Raw genomic sequence first — 24,435 nt, forward strand, 5'->3', positions numbered from 1 at the left:
GGTAATTTGCCCACTCGTGCTCCTTTGCACATGCCAGGCCATGCGCACCTCTGGGCAGGAGCATTCTGTCCCTGCATAGTTAGTACTGCACAGAACGCTTCTGGCCCCAGCAGAGCGGTAGGAGGGTGCACAGCCGGGCGCATACTTGGTGGAGCATCACTGTGTAATCAGACCGGACAGCGGAGGGATGTAGCAGCCCAGGAGAATGGCACGGGAACCAACAGCCTGCATAGGGGCTGGAGGAAGGCAAGTGTAAACTCCAGGTAACTATAGATGTTTCCATTAAAGGGGTTCTCTAGGGGGGGGGGGGGTGTTGAAAATAAACACACTTACCTGTGGCGTCTACTGGCCCCCTGCAGCTGTAATGTCCCACACTGTCCTCCAACGATCTGCCGGTCCAATGCGGTATCTCATCCGACGGTGGGTGCGCGGTCCGCTTACCGCGCAGTACAAGAACTTTTCGTACTGTGCCTGCGCAGTAAGCTCGTGGTGGCGGGAGCGCGCATTATTCATCTAGTAAGGCGATTAATTGCCTGGTGCTGGCAGCGCCGAACGGGTGATCGGAGGGGGACGGCGCCGGACATGACCGCTACAGGAGGCTGATAGGAGCCCCAGGTAAGTGTCATTTTATTTTCGAACCCCTTTAAGTTCAGATAGATGGTTTACACACTTGTGTGAAACGGCATTTTTACAGGATAGTCTTGTGAGTGATAATGGTTTAGTCAGCACCTTCAGTCTTATACAGCCTTCATCTCACCTCTCTACGACTGTTTAAAGGACCACTGTCGTGAAAATCTGAAAATTTTAAATATATGTAAACACATACAAATAAGAAGCCTGTTTCTTTCAGAGTAAAACGAGGCATAAATGACTTCTCTCCTATGTTGCTGTCACTTACAGTAGGTAGTAGAAATCAGACATTACCGACAGGTTTTGGTCAAATCCATCTCTCCATAGGGGATTCTCAGCATGGCCTTTATTCTTTATAAAGACACTCCTTGAAAAAGATTTATACAAAGATGTTGACCAGCCTCCCTGCTCACTGTACGCCTTTTTGGCAGTTGGACGGAACAACTGCCATTCATTAAGTGCTTTTGAAAGTAAAGAAAACCCTGAGACTCACCCATGAGGAGATTAAGTTCGTTCAAAACCCATCGGTTCTTTCTGATTTCTACTATTTAGTGTAAGTGACTGCAACATGGGAGAGAAGCAATGTATGGCTCATTTTACTCTGGAAGAAATACTTTTCTGTATATGTTTACATATATTTTAAATTTTAAGATTTCTGCGACAGTGGTCCTTTAAAGATTTACTATATAGTACGTACAAATGCAAGTGCATCATTTTCCCCCCCAAGTTATTCTTAACAATTTCTGCCACCCGGACGTGAAGCTCACGTCCGGGCGGCTGCTCTGCTGTGGTGCCACGCGATCCCGTCTCCCCGTGGTGTCCCCCGGTAGCCCTGGGATCCGTGAACAGGAACATGGTTCCCGATCACTGATCCGTCTCCCCAGCAGAAAAACCGCAGCGCTCTTATGAGCATCTTCAGTTTTTTCTGCAGGAAAAATGTCTGCATCCCCCTTGTACTTCCGCTTAGCGAGAAGCACAAGGAGGGGGAAGAAAATTCAAGGTGGCCATCTTGTGGCCAAATAGTATCTACATATTTTTTGCATTACAATTTACACATATAATAAAAATTATGGTAGCGTGGATTATTTTAAAGCTATAATGGCTGAAAACTGAGAAATCATGAATTTTTTCCATTTTTTTTTCTTACTAATCCTGTTAAAATGCATTTATAAAAAAATAATTCTTAGCAAAATGTACCACCCAAAGAAAGCCTAATTAGTGGCGGAATAAAAAAGATATAGTTCAATTCATTGTGATAATTGGTGATAAAGTTATTAGCGAATGAATGGGAGGTGAAAATTGCTCTGATGCATAAGGTGAAAAAATCCCCGCGGGCTGAAATGGTTAAAGTAACACTTGGGGGAGGGGGGGGGGGAGTTCAATAAGGCTGCACTTGCCTCCAGGAGAGGGAAGCCTCTGGGTCTTGCAGAGGCTTCCCCTGTCCTACTCCACTGGCCTGATCCAACACTATCCCCTCCGCAAAACCACTTGCGACGGCTAGTGCAGTAACATGGACCCAATTGGTTTTGACCTTTTCCACCAAAGCTCAAGTGGGTCTGTGCTACTGCGCAAGTGCAGTGCGGTCAGGTCACTGCATTCTTTGGGTTCTCTGTGCTGGAACAGCCAAAGTAAAAGTTTCTTGTGAGAAAGGGGGTAGAAGATACAGATTGGGTTAAAGTCCAATCCTTAGTAACTGTTCCTCTTTAATGTCCCATGGTGCTTTAGCTTTGTCATGACAATCAGTTAAAGATCACCCCCAATCTACATAAGTTGTGGCAGGTTCAGGAGTTCCACCATTACAGCAATGGACAATTACTGCGATGAATTGTTTAGGGTATCTTATTAGACTGTAAATTCTGTCATAACTCGCTTTTTCCTCCACAGGAGCAGAGAGCGCCAGAGAAGTCGCAGTCACAATCGTACAGACAGAAAGCACAGGTCACGCAGCAGAGACAAGCGCAGGTCCAAAAGCAGAGAACGCAAGACCTACAAACAAAGGAGCAAGAGCCGAGAGAGAGAACGTGAGCGCAGATCCAAGGAACAAGGTGGGTATTACAGGCATTGCCTGCCGGGAGTGGAGGACTGAGGACACATCCAGGGGAGAGATTCAAAACTCAGAGCCGAAGCAGGCAAGTTCCTAGTAGGCTTTTGTACTGTATATACACTTACTTCCTCATGCCACATGTTCTTAGAGCAGACCTACTCTTATATTTCATGTCTGCATGGAGAGGTGCTTTCATATTGTAATTCACAACTACTAGTATATGGAGTTTACATCTGAGGACTTTCCTTAAAGAGACTCTGTAACATTAAAAAGATCCCCTGGGGGGTACTCACCTCGGGTGGGGGAAGCCTCCGGATCCTAATGAGGCTTCCCACGCCGTCCTCTGTCCCACGGGGGTCTCGCTGCAGCCCTCCGAACAGCCGGCGACTGTGCCGACCGTCAGTTAAATATTTACCTTTGCTGGCTCCAGCGGGGGCGCTGTGGCGGCTTTCCACTCCGAACTACACGGAAATACCCGATCTCATTCGGGTCCGCTCTACTGCGCAGGCGCAGGACACTTGCGCCTGCGCAGTAGAGCGGACCCGACGGCGATCGGGTATTTCTGTGTAGTTCGGAGCCGTCAGAGCGCCTGCGCAGGAGCCAGGAAGGTAAATATTGACGTCACCGCTGCACGGACTCCACGGAGGGCTGCAGCGAGACACCTGACTGATGGAGGACGGCGTGGGAAGCCTCATTAGGATCCGGAGGCTTCCCCCACCCGAGGTGAGTACCCCCCAAGGGGATCTTTTCATGCTACAGTTCCTCTTTAAGCAGGAATCTCAAGGTCTGCCTCCCAGAGGCATTGTGGGAGGGTGATGTCACCAGTAACGGGTACACTATGCATGCAGATTGAGGGAGGATAAACCTATGCATGGGGGGGGGGGGGGGTACAACAGGAGATGAGGTGCTATCCTAATCTCTGGGAGTCAAACCAGTATGGCTGTCCTATCAGAAAATGGTCACAGAAGCAAGCAGAATATTGTTGGACTCATTCAGAGGGTATTTTATAGGCAGCTGGGTTTACCAGCTGGTTGAGATGTGTAAATTTATCTAACTTAGAATTGAATATAAAACGGGCTGAAAGCTGTAAAGCGTATAACCGTGCTTTTAAACTAGTTAGGATCACAAGGAAAGGCCAATGGAGAAAGGCACCTTAGAGTGCCACTCCCCAAAGGGAATTAGTAGGATTTCCATGCATTGGTGCACACCTGTACTAAGGGATACAGTTTGTTTGTTTGTTTTTTTACCAGAGGCCAAACCAGGCCATTGTAGCATAAAATTAGGCCCATTCTCTGGTATCATCTTGGCAATGATTTAGGTTGCATACCCACATGCAGTATTGATATGCCAATCACTGACCACTTTTACCATCTCCATGCAGAATGAAGGCTAACAGATTTTCAATACCATGAGCAGATGGTGTAGTTAAGCTCTCATACTACTTGGAAGTGGTAAAAGTGGCTGCTCATTGGCTAATTAAAATTGGATGTTTGTACCAGGCTTAAAGGATACCTTGGCTCTAACGTGATTTTAAAAAAGACGACGACTTATGTGTGTATGGGAAGCTGTGCGGAGTCTTACACCACCTCCCGTGCCCTGGCATCACCTTCTATTCTGCGCCTTTTCTGTGCCTCCTGGTCGGCAACCTCCGACCTGGACATACTACTCTGTGCATGCGCGGTATGTCCGCCTGGGCACCTTATGACTGCGCTCCCTGCCAACTCCATATGATGCAAGTGCGGTCGCAAGGCACCCTAATGGACATACTGCACATGCGCAGCTTATGTCCGGGTCGGAGGTCACAGAACGGGCCAAATTGGAGTGGAGGGTGATGCCAGGGCACGGGAGGTGTGGTAAGACTGCACAGCTCCCCATACACACAGAATGCATCCTTCTTTAACCACTTTACCCCCGCGCGTACGTATTTCTCCGCCCCTTTTTCCATCCTTTAAAAACCAGGGACGGAGAAACACGTACTTTCCGCGTTCCCGACGCTGCCCGCGCTCCCGCTCGTAAACACGCCGCCCGCCGCTAGTAAAACCGCCGCCGCCCGCTCGCCCAGAGATCAATGAACGGGAAAATCCATTCCCGTTCGTTGATCTAAGCCCCGCAATGATCAGCTGCTCCTATGGGCAGCGCGATCATTGTGAGAAAAAACTCACGTGTCCAGCCTCCTTGTTCTTCCTCCAAGCTTCCGGAAGGAAGCTTGGAGGTCGCATTAAAACACAGTTACTGTGGCCATCTTGTGGCCAAATAGTAAACTACACCCTACACATTTTTCACATACAAATAAATGACTTTTACACATAAAATTAACTCATTACCTCCCACACTCCCCATTTTTTTTTTTTTTTGTAATTAAAAAAAAATTAAAAAATTTACAATTAAAAAAAATACATAAATAGTTACCTTAGGGACTGAACTTTTTAAATATTTATGTCAAGAGGGTATAACACTGTTACTTTATAAACTATGGGCTTGTAATTAGGGATGGACGCAAAACTGAAAAAAATGCACCTTTATTTCCAAATAAAATATTGGCGCCAAACATTGTGATAGGGACATAATTTAAATGGTTTTATAACCGGGACAAAAGGGCAAATACGTTTCATGGGTTTTAATTACAGTAGCATGCATTATTTAAAAACTATAATGGCCGAAAACTGAAAAATAATTTTTTTCCCCACATTTTTCCTATTTTCCCATTAAAACACATTTAGAAAAAAATAATTCTTGGCATAATGTCCCACCTAAAGAAAGCCTAATTGGTGGCGAAAAAAACAAGATATAGTTCATTTCATTGCGATAAGTAATAATAAAGTTATAGACGAATGAATGGAAGGAGCGCTGAAAGGTGAAAATTGCTCTGGTGCTCAGGGGGTAAAACCCCTCAGTGGTGAAGTGGTTAACTCGCGCTAGAGCTAAGGTATCCTTTAACCACTTTACCCCCAGCGGTACGAATTTCTCCGCCCCTTTTTTCCCTCCTAAAAAACCAGGGACGGAGAAATCCGTACCTTCCGCGCTACCGCCGCTGTCCGCGCTCCCGCCGCTCGTGCACGCCGCCGCCCGCTCGCTCGGAGATCAATGAACGGGAAAATCCATTCCCGTTCGTTGATCTAGCCCCCGCAATGATCTGCTGCTTCTTTCAGAAACAGCGAGATCATTGTGCGTCTCCCAGCCTCCTACTGCTTCCTGTAAGCGTCCTTCCGGACGCTTACAGGTCGCATGTAAACAAACACTCTGTGGCCATCTTGTGGCCAAATAGTAAACTACACCCTAAAAGCATTTTACATATACAAACATTACATTTACACAATAAATTAACTCATTACCTCCCACACTCCCCAATTTTTATTTTTTTTTTTGTAATTAAAAAAAAAAAAAATACAATAAAAAAAAACAGTTACCTTAGGGACTGAACTTTTTTAAATATTTATGTCAAGAGGGTATAACACTGTTACTTTATAAACTGCGGGCTTGTAATTAGGGATGGATGCAAAACTGAAAAAAATGCACCTTTATTTCCAAATAAAATATTGTCGCCAAACATTGTGATAGGGACATAATTTAAATGGTTTTATAACCGGGACAAATGGGTTAATACTTTTCATGGGTTTTAATTACAGTAGCATGCTTTATTTAAAAACTATAATGGCCGAAAACTGAAAAATAACAATTTTTTCCCACATTTTTTCCTATTTCCCCATTAAAACACATTTAGAATAAAATAATTCTTGGCATGATGTCCCACCTAAAGAAAGCCTAATTGGTGGCAAAAAAAAACAAGATATAGTTCATTTCATTGGGATAAGTAATAATAAAGTTATAGACGAATTAATGGAAGGAGCGCTGAAAGGTGAAAATTGCTCTGGTGGTCGGGGTAAAACCCCTCAGTGGTGAAGTGGTTAAAGGGGAACTTCAGCCTAAACAAACATACTGTCATCAAGTTACATTAGTTATGTTAATTAGAATAGATAGATAATATAATCTCTTACCCACCCTGTTTTAAAAGAACAGGCAAATGTTTGTGATGCATGGGGGCAGCCATCTTTTTGGTTGAAAGGAGGTGACAAGGAGCAGGAAACACAGTTCCAACTATCCTGTGTCCTGATTACCCCTCGCACACGCTAGGCTTCAAATGTCAAATTCAAAATGTAAAACAAAAAACAAAAAAAAAAAATGCACCAAAACAGCAGCACTAGAGCATCAGAAATCCCATCATGCTTTGCACAGCATCAGGGGGAAAAAGCCCAGGCAGTTTTCTTCTGTGCAGCTAAAAATGAGGCTTGTATAAGAGAAACAAAGTTCTGATGCTGTGAAACTGTTAAACACCAAGCCTTTTCAGTGCTGCCGAGTCGATTTTTAGTCCAGAGGTTCACTTTAAGCAAACCAGGATTCAATCATCTGGGTTTTTTTGTGCATTCACTGACTTATTTTTTTTTTATATCACGCCATACATCTATTGTTGTTCGTTTTTTTCCAGGCATAAAGCCAGTTTAGTCCCATCAATATTGTTCAGGGCTGTGGAGTCAGTACAAAAATCTTCCGACTGCAACTCCGGGTCTACTCTGACTCCTTAGTCTACTTACCAGGGCTGTGGATTTTGTACAAAAATTGACTCAGACTCCTCAGTTTATAAAATCACCGACTCCGGATACCCAAAATTGCTCCAACTCGCCGATATTGTTAATTAAAAGTGTACTTATAATGGACTTTGTTTACTCAATAAGGGTATCTTGCCAAAGAAGCATTTTTTTTTCCGTAAAATATAACCTTTTTGCAAAGCAATGTCATTTGTTTCTCCTTATCCGTGTAATTTGTAATCCTGTAAATTCTGTGTGCCTGGAATTATAGTCCATAGTACTTTCCTGAGATCTACAACAGTGTGCCTGTGCGATGTATTACTGCCCATGTGTTGACATACATAATGGTGCTGCCGTGAGTTACCATGGCAGTGCATACACAGGTCTGCTATTGTCAGCACGCTTCTGAAAGTGCACATGCACCACACATAATCACATGGCGTTTAATAATCTGTACACAATGCTTGTAGGGATCAGTTGGATTAGGCAGTCTGCACATCTGAAGTTCAGAAAAGCAAACGCTGCAGATGGGGGGGGGGGGGATGAGGAATGGGGCATGATTGTGCCAGAAGTGGAGATAAGGTACAGAACTTTACTTCTATCTCACAAACCTGTGACCTGTGCACCAGCTAACATAAAAGTAAATCTGAACTAAAAATAAACTTATCAGATAAGTATATGTAGTACTAACGGTAAATACAACTATCCTGGTGTCTCATGCTTAATTTACAGTTAGATCAGGGGTCTCAAACTCAATTTACCTGGGGGCCACAGGAGGCAAAGTCAGGATGAGGCTGGGCCGCATAAGGGATTTTACGTGTCCCCGCCGCAAAACGAGGGCTGCAGAGCCCCCAAATCGCCCAGGGGGGGGCAATCCGCCGGCATTTCCTGGAAGGGGCAGAGCTTTCAGCTTCAGCTCTGCCCCTCCTGACGTCAATCGCGGCGGATCGCCGCCTCTACCCGCCCCTCTCACTCTTCCTTCACAGTGAGAGGCGGCGATTGACGTCGGGAGGGGCAGAGCTACAGCTGGAAGCTCTGCCCCTCAGCGCAGTCGTGGCTGTTTGCCCGGGGGATTTGGGGGCTCTGCAGCCCTCATTTAGCGGCGGGGATGCGGCAGATTACTTGGGAGCACTGAAGCGAACTATAAGGTAAAATAGGCAAAAATAGTTCGCTTCCGTGTCGCTTTTGCTGGCAGGGGCCACAAAATATTGTATCGAGGGTCGCAAATGGCCCGCGAGCCGCGAGTTTGAGACCCCTGAGTTAGATTGTAATGCTGGGAATACATTTTTTTTTTTTTTTTTTTTTTTTTTTTTTTGGGCAGATTTACTTTCCAATTGTTTTTCTGATCAATTTTCATTCACTTCTATGAGAAAATCACATCGGGCCTGTTGGAAAATATCGAGCCATTTATCTGCTGAAAAAATGCTCATGGTGTATTCCCAGCATAAGACTGATTTCTGAACAGCAGCCATGAGTCTGGTGTACAATCGTCCTTCTGCTACAAAAAAAAAATAGCCGTTGGAACTTTACAGCCCTATATTAACCGGTTTTCCAGAGTTTTGACGTTTTTGTTAGCTTTTCAGGAGAGCCAGGAGGAAATTGACTGCCCCATTTGCATAGATTTATTTATTTTTACATATAAAGGAACCCAAACATAAGTAGAACTAGGATACTATGTATCCACCTCAAGTTACATGCCAGTTAAGGTATGTTTTAAGCATGTAGCCAAAATGTGATCGATTTCTCTCCCAACATAGTGTAAAGCTACGTACACACCAGTAGATGGATCGGGGAATCTGTGGCACCAAATGAGCATTCCCCCATCGATCTTGTTACATCACTTACCATGGAAACAAGCGATAGTTGTGAACAAGCATTGAAATGATTGCAGTAATTTGAGCTGGAATTGGTGGCGTTTGGAATGATTGCTTGTTCAATGATCTGTCCTGATGGTCGTGCAATTTGAATGACAATCGCAGGTAGTCTGATCTTAATGTCCTTTAGTAACGAATTTTCTTTTAACAATGTTTCCCAATATTGCAATAAAACGTTTGCCGTGAAGAAATCACTTTGCATTAGTGCTGTCTGGCTTTAGGGAAGAAATGTTACCTGTGAAGCAGACATTCCCCAGCAATATCTGATTGCTGTTGCAGACACTTTGCATGTGCATTTTCCTGTTGAACATTTCTGGGCACAAGGGGCAAACAGCAGGGAGATTGGAAACAGTGTTGACTGCTGCTGACAGCCATGTATACAAGCACCATGTGCGCAGAGCTCCTTCATAGCTTTAGTTAAGCTCAAATGAATAGAACATGGAGGGACTGTGGATTAGATTGTGGTCAGATGGATCCTCTAACCATGTCCTTTCTCTCCCAACCGCAGAAAAAAGGAGCTATGACGATAAAAAAAGCAGCAAGTCAAGCAGTCGAGATGGGCAGAGCGAATCTCGCAAATCGGTGTCTAAGGAATTGCCCAGCGATACCTCTGTGAATGGGGCCAACGAAGACATAAAATCTGAAGGTGACACTCAGTCCAATTAAAACTGATCTGATTTGACCTCTGATCAGTCCGAGGTAAGTGGTTTTTGTGCCTCACTCTCTATAGCTCTTATGTTTTGCTAGATTGTTACGGTGCAGAGTAAGTTTGCACAGATGAAGAGAGGAAGGCTTGCTGCGAAAGGAAATCGCTGTAACCCATCCAAATAATGTAGAGGTATCTCCTTTTCTCTATTCGTAGTGACCTACGCCCTTCCCAACTCTCTCCTCCCCCCTCTCTGCCCCCAATAGAACGCGTCCTCTGTCTTACACAAGACTTCCCACCGTACACTTTTTTTTTTTTTAAACTTAATTTAATCTTTATATGCCTGGTTTTATTTTTATTATTTTTGTTTATAATGATCACAATTCTTAAACCTTCTATTATAACCTTATGTTATAGTCCATCCTGATAAAACATTAGCATCCGTTTTAAGAGGCGCGTTTGCTGATTTGATTTTTCATTAAATTTTTTTGTAAAAGGCCTATAGCGAGCTAAGCTTGATTTATTGTTAACACAAAAAATAATAGCTGTTTATCACTTTTTTTATATTTTGAAATTGTGAAGAATGTGTTGGAGTCGTTTTGCCTCACTGCCTTGCATTCTAATGCAGTTTGTTCTGTAACTCGAGCTGCCTGTAGAATTGGATTGTTCGAAGTGTAGGGTTTATGAATAATTGCAAGCTGTCTGCCATACCTCACTCTCAGCGGGCCCCTGAAAATGCCAAATTAAAAATCAAGGATTCAGTCATACTAATCAGGTATTCTTGCAAGGTACTCCTTTCTCTACCAAAATCCATGTTTGAATGATGTTACCTGTAATAGCATAAGCTTACTTTTTTGTGTATTTTATTTTGTGTTCGTCTACCAAGCAAAGCCACCGAGTCATTTATTTTTAAATTTAGTTTGTTTGTTTTCTTTCTTTAAGTTATTAATTTTAATTTTGTTAGACTTTGTTGTTAACACCTTTAACAGCTTTGGAATTTTTTTTTCTTTTAAATGTCTAGGGGATGCGTTGCCGCCCAGACAGTACAAACCAAATTTTTCTTTTAAAGATTTTGAATGCAAAAAAAAAAAATATATATATAAGGTCGCTAGTAGTCGACTTGTTGCATTCAGTGCAAGCTTTTAAAGAGGTATGTCTTTACATTTTTCCTACTAAGTAGGAGGAATTGTCAGGCAGTTGCCCAGTTAGTTGCAGTCTACTGACGGTGATGGAAAAAGCAGAGATTCAAGGTTGGAAAGGTTTTGTTTGTTTTTGGTTTTTCCTTCCTCGAATTCCCTTTTTTCCTGATCTAGAGTTTAGCTTGTTTTGGTGGTTGTTGCATGAAAGCAAATCCAGAACAAAAAGGGGGTTTGAAAGTTCTTTTTAAAGTTGGATTACTTGGCTTCTCTGAGATTCCATTTTTGTGGAACGGCGAGTAATTATTCTTTTCTCTTCTTATTTCTCTTCATATATTACGCGATAGGACTGCATTAAGAAGATCAAGACGACCTCACAAGATGTCTTAAAGGAAGATCGGCTTTATATGAGGTGAAAGAACCTGTAAATGAAAATTAAAACTCATTTAGAGTTGGTTCTTAGCTTCTAAGTTGAGAACTGAAGTAATTCCTTAGAGCTGAAATAGTAGTTTCTGTTTGAGATGTTGCGGCCCGAATGTTAGGGGTTGCCATAAACCTTTTTATTTAAAAAAAATAAATAAAATGCAAGCAGGTTAATACATTGGCTTGCATATTCAGTCAAAAGCCTTTTTTTTTTGGACTTGGGAAAACACAATAATTGTGAACCACGTTATTTTTTTTACTATTAGAATTAGATTATACATGCATCTTCTTCTAATTTTTTTTTTTTTTTTTTTTTGGTTGTAAATGTGCGCTGTTGTCATTTTGGCTTGCTATTAAATGCCTTTTTCCAATAAAAATATTACTATTTAAACGTGGGCTTTGCGTCTTTTTGAAATAAAATATTTCCAGTGGGATGGATCATTCTAGCATACCTGAGGTGATATGAAATAGTCATGTGTATGTACGGTGCCAAGCATACTAATAACGAGGATAGGATGTGTTCCTTTTCTTCTTTTTCTGCCCTAAAGAGTTATCAGGTATGCAAGTGACAGTTACTCTCCAGACAGCACCTAGTCGGAATATAGTGAAACCCTCACTGATATGGAATTAAAGCCGTAAAACTCCTGGCAGAAATCTGCTTCTGAGTGCAGGGTAGAGGTAAAAAAAAGTCTAGTTCTTTATTTTTTTTTTTTAAGCTGACACAGAAAATAAAACTAGGTATTTGAAAGTAATTTATTTTAATTGAAAACAAACTTTGATGTTCTATACAGGGGTTGGACAAAATAATGGAAACACCTTGAAAATCAACAAAATATATTTTAACCACTTTGTCGTCCTTGACGTATAAAAACGTCGGACAGGCGCGCTCCCGCGGCCGATCGCGCACGCACACTCCCGGCCGCGGATTCGGTAGCCCAGGAATCAATGTATCGGGCTATGGTGCCCGATCACTGATACCTCTACCCCGCTGAAAAAGCAACAGCTTCTCTCGGAAGCTACGCTTTTTCTGAGACTGTCCCTCTAAGCGTACATTACGCTTAGAGTGACGTCATGTAAACAAACTCGAGGTTGCCATCTTGTGGCCAAAGAGTAAAACTACATCTAAAAGTAAAAAAAAAAATTACATTACACACACTTTTCCCTAAATAAAACACTATTTACTTCCCACCCCCCACCCCCCCCCCCTCCTCCCAAAAATAGCCACATAAAATGTTTAACCTATTTTGGTTCCAGGAACCATGCGCGCTCCCGGCCGCGGATTCGGTAGCCAGGGAATCAATGTATCGGGCTACGGAGCCCGATCATTGATTCCTCTCCCCCGCTGAAAAAGCGACAGCTTCTCTCAGAAGCTGCGCCTTTTCTGGCCGTTCCCTTCCCGATGCGTCACTGTAAGCGTATGTTACGCTTAGAGTGACGTCATGTAAACAAACTCATGGCCGCCATCTTGTGGCCAAAAAGTAATACTACACCTGTAAAAAAAATAATTTAAAATTAACACACATTTACATTATAAATCTATTTACCTCCCACCCTCCCAAAACTACCCAAATAAAATGTTTACAATAAAAAAAAACCACTACAATAAAAAAAAACAAAAAAAAACATGTAAATATTTACCTAAGGGTCTAAACTTTTTAAATATCAATGTAAAGATGAAATATTTCTATTTTTTTTTTTTATTTTAAACTTGTAAATAGTGATAGATGCAAAACGGAAAAAATGCACCTTTATTTCCAAATAAAATATTGTCGCCATACATTGTGATAGGGACATAATTTTAACAGTGTTATAACCGGGACATATGGGCAAATAGAATACGTGAGTTTTTAATTATGGAGGCATGTATTATTTTAAAACCATAATGGCTGAAAACTGAGAAATAATGAATTTTTTCCGGTTTTTCTTATTCTTCCTGTTAAAATGCATTTACAGTAAAGTGTTTCTTAGCAAAATGTACCCCCCAAAGAAAGCCTAATTGGTGGCGGAAAAAAACAAGATATAGATCAGTGCATTGTGATAAGTAGTGATAAAGTTATAGGCTAATGGGAGGTGAACATTTCTCACGTGAAAACGACGGAACCTGAATGGGTTATTAGAAAAAACAAAAAAAATTACAATTTTAAAAAAAACCACATAAATATTTAACTGAGGGTTTAACCACTTTACCCCCGCGCGTACGTATTTCTCCGCCCCTTTTTCCATCCTTTAAAAACCAGGGACAGAGAAACACGTACTTTCCGCGTTCCCGACGCTGTCCGCGCTCCCGCTCGTAAACACGCCGCCCGCCGCTAGTAAAACCGCCGCCGCCCGCTCGCCCGGAGATCAATGAACGGGAAAATCCATTCCCGTTCGTTGATCTAAGCCCCACAATGACCCGCTGCTCTCCTATGGGCAGCGCGATCATTGTGAGAAGAAACTCAAGTGTCCAGCCTCCTTATTCTTCCTCCAAGCTTCCGGAAGGAGGCTTGGAGGTCGCAATAAAGCAAAAAGTTACTGTGGCCATCTTGTGGCCAAATAGTAAACTACACCCTACACATTTTTCACATACAAATAAATGACTTTTACACAAAAAATTAACTCATTACCTCCCACACTCCCCATTTTTTTTTTTTTGTAATTAAAAAAAAATTCAAAAATTTACAATTAAAAAAAATACATAATTAGTTACCTTAGGGACTGAACTTTTTAAATATTTAAGTCAAGAGGGTATAACACTGTTACTTTATAAACTATGGGCTTGTAATTAGGGATGGACGCAAAACTGAAAAAAATGCACCTTTATTTCCAAATGAAATATTGGCGCCAAACATTGTGATAGGGACATAATTTAAACGGTTTTATAACCGGGACAAAAGGGCACATAAATTTCATGGGTTTTAATTACAGTAGCATGCATTATTTAAAAACTATAGTGGCCGAAAACTGAAAAATAATTTTTTTTTCCCCCACATTTTTCCTATTTTCCCATTAAAACACATTTAGAAAAAAATAATTCTTGGCATAATGTCCCACCTAAAGAAAGCCTAATTGGTGGCGGAAAAAACAAGATATAGTTCATTTCATTGCGATAAGTAATGATAAAGTTATAGACGAATGAATGGAAGGAGCGCTGAAAGGTGAAAATTGCTCTGGTGGTCAGGGGGTAAAACCCCTCAGTGGTGAAGTGGTTAAACTATTTAAATATCTATGTAAAGATGAAATTTTTTTTTTTTTTTTTTTTTATTTTTTTTTAAGATTGTAAATAGTGATGGCTGCAAAACGGGAAAAATGCTCTTTTATTTAGAAATAAAATATTGTCGCCATACATTGTGATAGGGACATCATTTAAACCGTGAAATAACCGTGACAAATGGGCAATTACAATACGTGGGTTTTAATTATGGAGTTATGTATTATTTTAAAACTATAATGGCCGAAAACTGAGAAATAATGAATTGTTTCCGTCTTTTCTTATTCTTACTGTCAAAATGCATTTACAGTAAGGTAGCTCTTAGCAAAATGTACCCCCCCCCCCCCCCCCCCCCAAAGAAAGCCTAATTGGTGGCGGAAAAAAACAAGATATAGATCAGTTCATTGTGATAAGTAGTGATAAAGTTATAGGCGAATGAACGGGAGGTGAACATTGCTCGGATGCATAAAGTGAAAACGACTGAGAGCTTAAGTGGTTAATATGGTGTAGGTCCACCTTTTGCGGCAATTACAGCCTCATTTCTCCGAGGTATTGATTCATACAAATTGTGAATTGTTCCCAAAGGAATTTTAGCCCATTCTCCAGTGAAAACACCCTCCAGTTCTTTGAGACGATTGCGGCGGAAATAGACTTCTTACTTGAATCTCTAATAACAACCATAAATGCTCAATCATGTTGAGGTCTGGGGATTGTGGTGGCCAGATGAGATACTCAACTTCATTAGCATGTTTTTCGTGCCATTCTTTAACAATTCTAGCTGTATGGATTGGGGCATTATCTTGATAGATGGCATTCCCCTCCGTAAACAGTTCTTGAACCATAGGATGAACTTGGTCGCCCAAAATTCCTAAATATTCTCGGCGTTTAATTCTTCCATGAAGGGAAATTATTTTATTTATTTGTTGTATTTATAAAGCGCCAACATATTACGCAGCGCTGGACATCATTGGCCCAGCGGATTTCCAAGAAATAGCACCCCAGATCATCACAACTCCCACCATGTTTTTTTTTTTCTTTTTTTAAATAACATTTTATTTGGGTTTTTATGATATAACGTTTACAACTGTCACCAAGAATGCGTTTCAAAGGTACAAAAAAAGATTGTCAACAAGTAAATGTCATTAGTAAACACAGGTATTAGCATTTCTTGGGAGGCATCGTATTGTAACGAGCCTTCAGGATAAACTGATAACGGGCAATAAACTAATAGGGAATTTGTTGGACTTTCTTTTGGTTGACCTAACCATCCCACCCCCCAGTTTGCGCTCTCTATTGGGCCTGTTTGATGAAGCAATCTTTGTTGTAGTGAAAAGAAAAAAATAGATTAGCCCTATGTATTAGGGCTAGATGTCAGAAGCTGGAGAGATCCAAGACTTCCTAGAAGGTCTTCATTGCAATACCAGGAAGTATATTTAAACAGTTCTACAATGTGATAAATTTCTTCTTGGAGAAACATCAAAAGTATGAAAGATTTCAATTTAGTGAAAACAAGTTTGGCACTCTTTATGCAAAAGAGCATTGTACATGTCCATGGCATAGTGTATTTATTGTGTTTATAAAGCGCCAACAAATTACGCAGCGCTGGACGTTAGTTTAGGTTACAGACAATGTTTAGGGGTGACATACAGCAATATGACAATACAGGAATACAAGAGAGACCAGAATTCAATGTGATTGCTGCTGCACCAATGGTGAAGGAGATGTGCTTGAATCACTCTTTGGAGTCACAAGAATAGTGCAGTCAACTCCATACGATCAGCACCACCTCGAAGGTTTCTTTTTTTCAGCTCCATTAAAACATCATATAAAAATACAAAGACATGTCTGGGTCTGTATCAATTGATGACGCACAGGCGTTTCAGGCCTATACAGATCCTTTCTCACATCATGACCAGCCCAAAAAGTCTCTTTGGGATGTTAAATAGTCTGTAGAGTTCAGTTAAAATCCACCATCTTTTTTCTTTAAAGTTAAATAGCTGGCTGAGTTTAGTGATACCCTTTTTCTCCCATCCCAGGAAGGACCTGTATTGCATACGCAAAGAGAAACCTGGGGTACCCCAAAGTGGCATGTATTTGGAAATTGACCAGGGCAAATAGAATAATTTACTGGTTTCTTTTGTCAGGCGTTATACGATACGATCATATAAACTATGACCGTATGTATAAAATCAAGCCAAGGCCTCCTACAAATGGGAGGAGTCTTACTGTAATATACGCCCAAACTTAAGTTCTTATAGTGAGTTTCTCAAGCTACTCGTACAAAGAGAGAAAAGTCAGGACAACTCTTTACTTTTAAAATGTATTAAATATACAAACTTTGTCAGAATAATTACAAATCAAATACGAATCGAACCATAACCACCAAATATTAACCACAAAGTACTTCCTGGTATAAGCTGACTATCCACTTCAGAGCAAAATTGACCACAGATATTAACTAATAAAATCAATCAATCACAATAGGCTGTGCAACCATAAGATGTCATACATATCTTATTTGCAAGGCTTGATTATGATGCACAATTTAACAAGGGAAAAATATGGAAGCAGATCTAGCTGGTCTAAAAACTTCAGTAAATTTTAAACTTGTTTTATAAATTGATCTGTAAACACTTACTTTATAAAAAGAATCTGATTTTAAATCAAAGAAAAAGATATGCAATTATGACCTGATCTGTAAATTAAACCTTTTTTTTTGTGTCAACCAATCTTCTCCCCCTATCATGTTATAAGCTTGGAGGAAAAAAAAATACATTAATAAAAATGTAGAGAAAAATGAACCCAAATCACACTGATATTCCTAGTCGCAATTCCAGGAAAGTCACATGTTCAGGGTGTTCTATACTACAGGGGTCCCCAACCTTTTTCGGCCCGGGGACCGGTAACCGTCCAACATTTTCTCTGGGGCCCGGGGGGGGGGGGGGGGGGGGGTGGATCTTTGCGGCGGCACAGCAAGCACAGTGGCCCCAGTATAGGGAGCTAGTATAGAGACCCAGTATAGCTAATATAGTGCAAAGTGTGCCCCAGGATAGCTAGTATAGTGTCTATGTGCCCCAGTATAGCTAGAATAGTGCCCCAGTATAGCTAGTATAGTGCCAACACCCCCCCCCCCCCCCCCTGGGCTGAAAAAGTTTGGGGACCCCTGCCTTAGCACATAAAACTGGTCAACAATAAGTTATGACTCTCTTTGAGAACAAGCGTTTATAATCCAAAAAATGTTTTTCCAGTAACTATGGCTCTTGTGTGTCTGGCCTAAGAGTTAATGATTTTAACTAGAATTAAACTAGAACATTACAGCTCTGTAGGAAATCTTAGAATTGTACATTTGGTATGGAGTATATTTTCTTGATACTATGCATTTAACTATATAAAATATGATACTTATGTCACTACTATATATGACATGCTATTTATGACATACATGTATAGAGTCCCTAATAATATCATAAGAAATTCCATATCAAAATCTAAACTTTTTAACTCCAAGCTGTGACTATCCAGCCTGCTGCCCCTCGGACTGTAAACAAGGACACTTGGCTTCAATATTGTTCAAGACAAAGTAAACTTTTAAGATTTGCCTAAAAGATTAAGAATAGTTCTGTATACCTGGATCAGCATTTTGGCAGCAGTCTGAACTCAGAAGAAAAACTGCTTTTTCTTTTTGAGCCAGAATTACATTTGATCTAAAACAGTATAAAGAAATCTATTTCTTGCAATCCATATGATAAATCAAACATGTGTGCGCATATACAATATAAATCCGAATATACTTGCTAATATCTATAATAAACCATACAATCCTATAAGATTATATTTTTTTTAAAGGACATTGTTTTATGCAATTAATACATCTCTATTAATTTCTGATAATTGAAAACCTGACACTTTCCAGGTGATAATGTCTCTGATCACAACATTGTTTAAGGCGAAGGGGCAGGGAAGCCCACTTGCAATGTAAAAGTCCAACTGGGGACCAGGGTTCAATTAATGCTGCTTCTAAATTATAGTTTGCGAAGCTAGATGTTTTGGATATCAGTACCCATACTCGTACAGTGATTTGCAAAAGTATTCGGCCCCCTTGAAGGTTTCCGCATTTTTGTCACATTACTGCCACAAACATGAATCCATTTTATTGGAATTCCACGTGAAAGACCAATACAAAGTGGTGTACACGTGAGAAGTGGGAGACGTTAGACCTTTCAACAGGACAATGATCCCAAGCATACCTCCAAGTCCATTAGAGCATGGTTGCAGATTAAAGGCTGGAACATTTTAGAGTGGCCATACAAGTCACCAGACTTAAATTCGATTGAGAACCTCTGGTGGGATTTAATGAAATCAGTTGCAGTGCGCAAGCCTAAGAATGTGACTGAACTGGAGGCTTTTGCCCATGAAGAATGGGCTAAGATACCTGTAGATCGCTGCAAGACACGTGTGTCAAGCCCAGTTGTACTAAAAGGATGTTGTACTAAGTACTAAGAATGAATGTCACTTGGGGGTTGAATAAAACTGATAATGATGTAAGCACAGAAAAGACATTTGTGGTTATTTCATTATAAATGTTATATTTGTCTGACAAGTGCCTCTATGATTTAATTGTAAACAAGATGACTGAAATGATCAAAATCAATGTCAAACTGGCCAAAGCACCATTTCAGTGGGGGTTGAATAATTTTGAACACAACTGTACACCCATCAGATAAAAATCTTTGCAAAATGCTATACACATACAAAGATCAGTTCCTGCAAAATGCATTCCTAGTCTATATGTGCAGATCTCATACACACCTTGTTTATCAGACATCCATCTGAAGATCCATCCTGGTAGATCTGATCTGCAGATGATTGTCTTGTAAACAAGGTGTGTACAAGATCTGCAGATATCATAGACTATGAATGCATTTTGCAGACACTGATCTTTTGAATGTGTACAGTATCTTGCAAAGATTTTTATCTGATGGGTGTACTCGGCTTAATAGAAGATTGTGCAGTGTGGCTCTCATATTACATGGAAGGTGGTAAAATTTGTCTGTCAAATTTTGGCTTTAGCTGCAAAATCAAATTCCATTTACCCACTGCTCTGTTTTATTATGCAGCCTTATGCTGCATTGCAAGCACTGCAATCTATTCATAAATGTTCCTGCTGTAACAAAAAACTTCAGTCAGTGTGACTCATGGTTCTATTGCCAAGAAGGAAACTTGTCCTCACCCCCTCCTGCATGCCTGCTCCTCACTGATTGGCTGAGGACAGTTCAGTGACCTGCTGAAATCTGATCTTTGCTAGGCTCACGTGTTTACAAAGCAGGCTAGCTATGGCAGTGCAGTTTCTAGGCGAGAAAAAAGTAAGGTAGGAAGTGACCTCCGTATTGGCTTCAAAATTCAGATACCGTGAATCCAGCGCAGGCGACCTGGGCGCACAAGGAGTAACTTCGGCGCCGTCAGAAGACTGAGCTGAAGTTGCTTTTAAAACACAATAATTCGGCTTCCAGCAATTGCTGCATGCTGATATTATCCACTATCCATGGCAGCCTGGAGGGGGAATAGTAATTAACACGGCCGGGACTTGTGCAGCAGCAGGATCAGCCATATACCGGCTGTATCCTGCACCCAAGTCTTCCGCGCCAATTCCCTTTATACAAAGAACAGTTTGCTGAAAGCTGTATGCTTGACAGTGTCTGGCATGCCGCTCAGGAGGTATATTTGCGCACTATGGTTTATTTAAACACGTTAGCTAGCTGTATGCTTGCTAGCATGTGTCAGCTAGCTACAGGAGCACCAGTTAGGTGTCTTTGATTAGCGATTTTCCCCACCACTGATTCTTGCTCCTCTCCCTCCCTCTGCAGGCGGGCAGCCAGTGCTGATGCTCACTGTGCCTCTTGCCTGCACAGATCCCATCACCAGATCCGGTCCTCTGTCTGCAGTACTGGTGTGCCGCTTTATAGTTTCATCAAAGGGAACCTAAACTTAACGTAAAAAAAAGTAACTTACCTGGGGCTTCTACCATCCCCCTGCAGCCACCCTGTGTCCGCGCTGTTAAAGAACAATCCTCCAGTCTCCCACAGCGACTTAGTTTAGTTTTTGGCAAATCAGCCTAGTGGATGGGTGCATGTGTACTGTCACACTCCCGGGAGCGTGTTCAAGGATGCGTGTGGCCAGGGCCAGGCAAGAGCAGTGGCCATTGACAGGCTGAGTTGCCGAAAATCAAACTGAGTCGCAGTGGGAGACTGGAGGATTGTTCCATGATGGTGTTGGCATGGGGTCGCTGCAGGGGGCTGGTAGGAGCCCCAGGAAAGTTAGGGGTGTTTTTTATGTTCAGTTTAGGTTCTCTTTAATGAACTCTAACTTCTGATTGGAGTCCTGTTCATTCCATAAACGAGCAGTGTGCGTACCTGCTGCTGGTTGACATGTATGTACCTGATTCATTTAAAGAGACTCAAACTGGATGCACATAAGCCTCTAGTTTGAGTTAAAGGGTTAAACACTTCGGGATCCTTGCTACGTAGATATAGGTTTTTGCTTCTTACCGCCACGCCGCTCTTGTTCACCTTTGTCGCAATCCTGCTGTTCTGTGATCGGTAAATGGGGAGCAGCTGTTCCCAAACCCGATCACAGTGCCTATGATAAATGAAAGCCAGCGGCCGCAAGATGTCTTTCATTCACAAAGTAAACAGTCACACTTATCAGGGTTGTGGAGTAGGTACAAAAATCCACCGACTCCTCAGTTTAGGATTCCTCCGACTCCTCTAATTTGCATATTACATTCTTGTTTGAAATTATGTAACATGAAATTTCTCTTAACTGCCAACGCTTAGGAATTTTAAAAGACAACTGAAGTGAGGATATGTAGACTGCCATATGTATTCCCTTTTAGTCATAGACTAAAACTAGTCCTTGGTAAGGGTACTTGAAAAAGGTACAGACCGGAACAAAGTTACATTGCCTAGGGCCTGATAGATGTTCTGTGGGTACATGTAAGAATGATATGCAGGTACTCTGCATGGAAATGAGATGATTCTTCCTCTATTACACATTCTTCATGTACAATCTGAACACAGAGGTGTTGTCTATCATCCATAAACCTGGCTCAATGTGCACAACATTCTCGGTGGATTCCCTGCAGCTCTGTGGGGAGTGCATATGTAGAGTATACTACTGTGTAACTAAGTAAACCTGAGATGAAATTAAAGTTTTATACATACCTGGGGCTTCCTCCAGCCCCTTTCAGGTTAAGTCCCTCGCTGTCCTCCGCCATTTGGATCTTCTGCTATGAGTCCAGGTACTTGAGCCAATCTGGCGTAGTGCGCATGCACACACTCCGCCGCCGGGAGTGTACTACACCTGCGCAGTACTATTGCGCAGATGCAGAATGCTCCTGACTGTAGGAGCGGCACGTGGCCAGACTGTGCTGACTGGCTGAATTACCTGGACTCATAGCAGAAGATCCAGGTGGTGGTGGTGGACAGCAAGCGACTGATTAGCCTGAAGGGGGCTGGAGGAAGCCCCAGGTATGTATAAAACTTTTCTTTTCATCAGTCTCAGGTACCTTTTTTAATTAGTAAGTCAACAAACCAAATTTTAACAGCATATTAAATGATTTGATTTCATGAAAAAAGTGCATACATTTGCATAAATTTGCATCAACGCAGAATTATTTCCATCTCATTGACCATCTCTTAGTGACACAGCTACACATTAGGCTTTATTCTTACAGCATAGATGTTATTTGGTATGTATAAGAGATTTCTGTGTACACATAATACAATACAATAACATTTCTATAGAGCTTTTCTCCCATAGGACTCAAAGCGCTTAGGCTATCTCAGATTCAGTAATTAGTAGTAGGATGAAGTATTCACACAACAAAAGTTATATTTCTGCAAATGCCAAACTAAACAGGTTTGTTTTCAGTCTGGATTTAAACACGTCCAGGGAGGGTTTTTTGAGGAGAGGCCTGGTGATTGCTTCCTTCAGTAAAGCAGGAAATATCCCTGATTGTAAGGAACCGTTAACAATTTTGAGGAATACCGGTACGAACAGGTCGGTGCAGTTCAGCATGAACTGTGTTGGGCCAGGATCCAGGTCACAGGTAGATAGGCGGAGGTGAAGGAGGATGTTTGATGTGACTTCTTCTTCATCAATTTCTTTGAAGTTTGACCAAGGTGTTACGTTGTCTCTGCTAATGGTCTTCGGCGCTATATTAGGCTCAGATGCTGTAAGTTAGATGGCGGACCTTATAGCGGAGACTTCATCTGTGAAGAAATGGGCAAATTGGTCACAGAGGTCCTTTGCAACCCAGCATGTCAAAAACTTAATATCGAGTCTTCAGAGTTTTTCCACTGTGCGGAACAGTTGGGCTGGTTTGTTAACTGCATTTGTAATCTCTTGTGATAGGAAGGATGATTTTTTTTTCCCCGTGATTACCTTTTGGTAGTTCTTCAAGTGGCGGATTAAGGTTTGTTTGTCTTCTGGAGACTGAGATTTGCGCCACAGTCTCAAGTTTTCGGCCTTGTCTTTTCAGCTCTTTTATGGTGTTATCAAACCACTGTGCATGATGGTGTGGGGTACGATATTTGATGCACAGAGGAGCAATGGTCTCAAAGGTGGAGGACACACATTTGTTGTATTTAAACAACAGTGTATCAGGGTCCAAGCTAGATTCAGTCAATTCATCAAAGCAAAGGTTATCTCGGATATGTTGAGGTGTTAGCCCTTTTAAGCGGCGATATTTTATTTGATTCTTGACCTGGTGTTTGATAGCTGGTATTGAGAGGGAGAAGTGGATAGTGTGATGGTCTGACCAGGCAACAGGATTAATTTCCACATCATATATACTGTACAGTCACAATCAGATATGTATATCTGACTTTATAAATACGGAGACTGCTTTATTGAAGCAGCACAAGTAACTGATTTTGATTGGTTTATTTCATTTTTGTGGACTAAGCACAGCTATTACTGTATATCTAAATTATTTGACTATTATCTGATACATAGAACATTTTGTCATATTTTCTATTTTAATTACAGTTTAAATTCATTAGGAGTCAGAGCATTTTTTCCAGACTCCGACTCCAGGCACCCAAAATTGCTCCGACTCAAACTCCACAGCCCTGACACTTACTACTTTGTGTGCTGTTTACACTACTCGGAAATTAAGTGTAGCACAATCTTGTGGCCAAAAGGTGGAAAAAATAAAAATACACCCACAGACACTATTGCATAAAAATAAACTTTAATTGTATAGCCCCTTTCACCCCTACCCCATAATTGATGTAGTATAGCATAACCAAACTGGACAAATGTGTTAGATAAAATCCACATTTTATTTGCAAAGCAAATTTTTTTTTTAAACGATAATGGGTGAAAACTGAGATTAATTTTTCAAAATGTGTTCTTTCTTGTAGAATGATATAAAATAAAATATTTCTTAGCAGAAAGCCTACTTTGTCCCACAAAAATTACCATATTTTTTGGACTATATGACGCGCTTTTTCTCCCCCAAAAGTGGGGAGAAAAAGTTACTGCGTCTTATAATGCGAATGTAGCACAAACCTACCTATCCTTGAGCTTGTCTCTATTCTACTGAGGTGCGCAGAGGGGAGGCAGTAGTGTGATCAGTAATGTTTCCATGTGGTACTGATGTAGCCGCTGTAATTACCTGGAATGCTTTAATTTTAATCTTATTCTTTAATTATGCCCCTCATCAGCACGATCAATTGGCCCCGCAGCACCGCGATCCACATCGCTTCCAAGCGGCATAGGAGCAGCCGCTGTAATTATTTGCAGTGCTGTAGCTTTGATTCCCCGGTCACTTCATGCCCGGCATCAGCGTAATCCCCGCTGACGGGCACATCTACAGCCGCTATAGCGGCAGAGTCCTCGGAGGCT

General features: G+C 41.4%; 1 protein-coding gene across 1 annotated transcript in view; it reads left to right on the top strand.

Annotated features, from left to right (window-relative positions):
• LUC7L3 (LUC7 like 3 pre-mRNA splicing factor) overlaps positions 1-11,727 on the top strand; it is a 47,146-nt gene extending 35,419 nt beyond the window's left edge. Inside the window, exons 9-11 of the mRNA XM_068263695.1 lie at positions 2,515-2,675; positions 9,640-9,830; positions 11,261-11,727. Of these exons, the coding sequence (XP_068119796.1) occupies positions 2,515-2,675; positions 9,640-9,797 (319 nt within the window). The 3' untranslated portion in view covers positions 9,798-9,830; positions 11,261-11,727. The remainder of the gene's footprint in view (positions 1-2,514; positions 2,676-9,639; positions 9,831-11,260) is intronic.
• Positions 11,728-24,435: the final 12,708 nt, after the last annotated feature.

The sequence above is a fragment of the Hyperolius riggenbachi genome, chromosome 12, assembly GCF_040937935.1.
Source record: "Hyperolius riggenbachi isolate aHypRig1 chromosome 12, aHypRig1.pri, whole genome shotgun sequence".
NCBI classification, from domain to species: Eukaryota; Metazoa; Chordata; class Amphibia; order Anura; family Hyperoliidae; genus Hyperolius; species Hyperolius riggenbachi.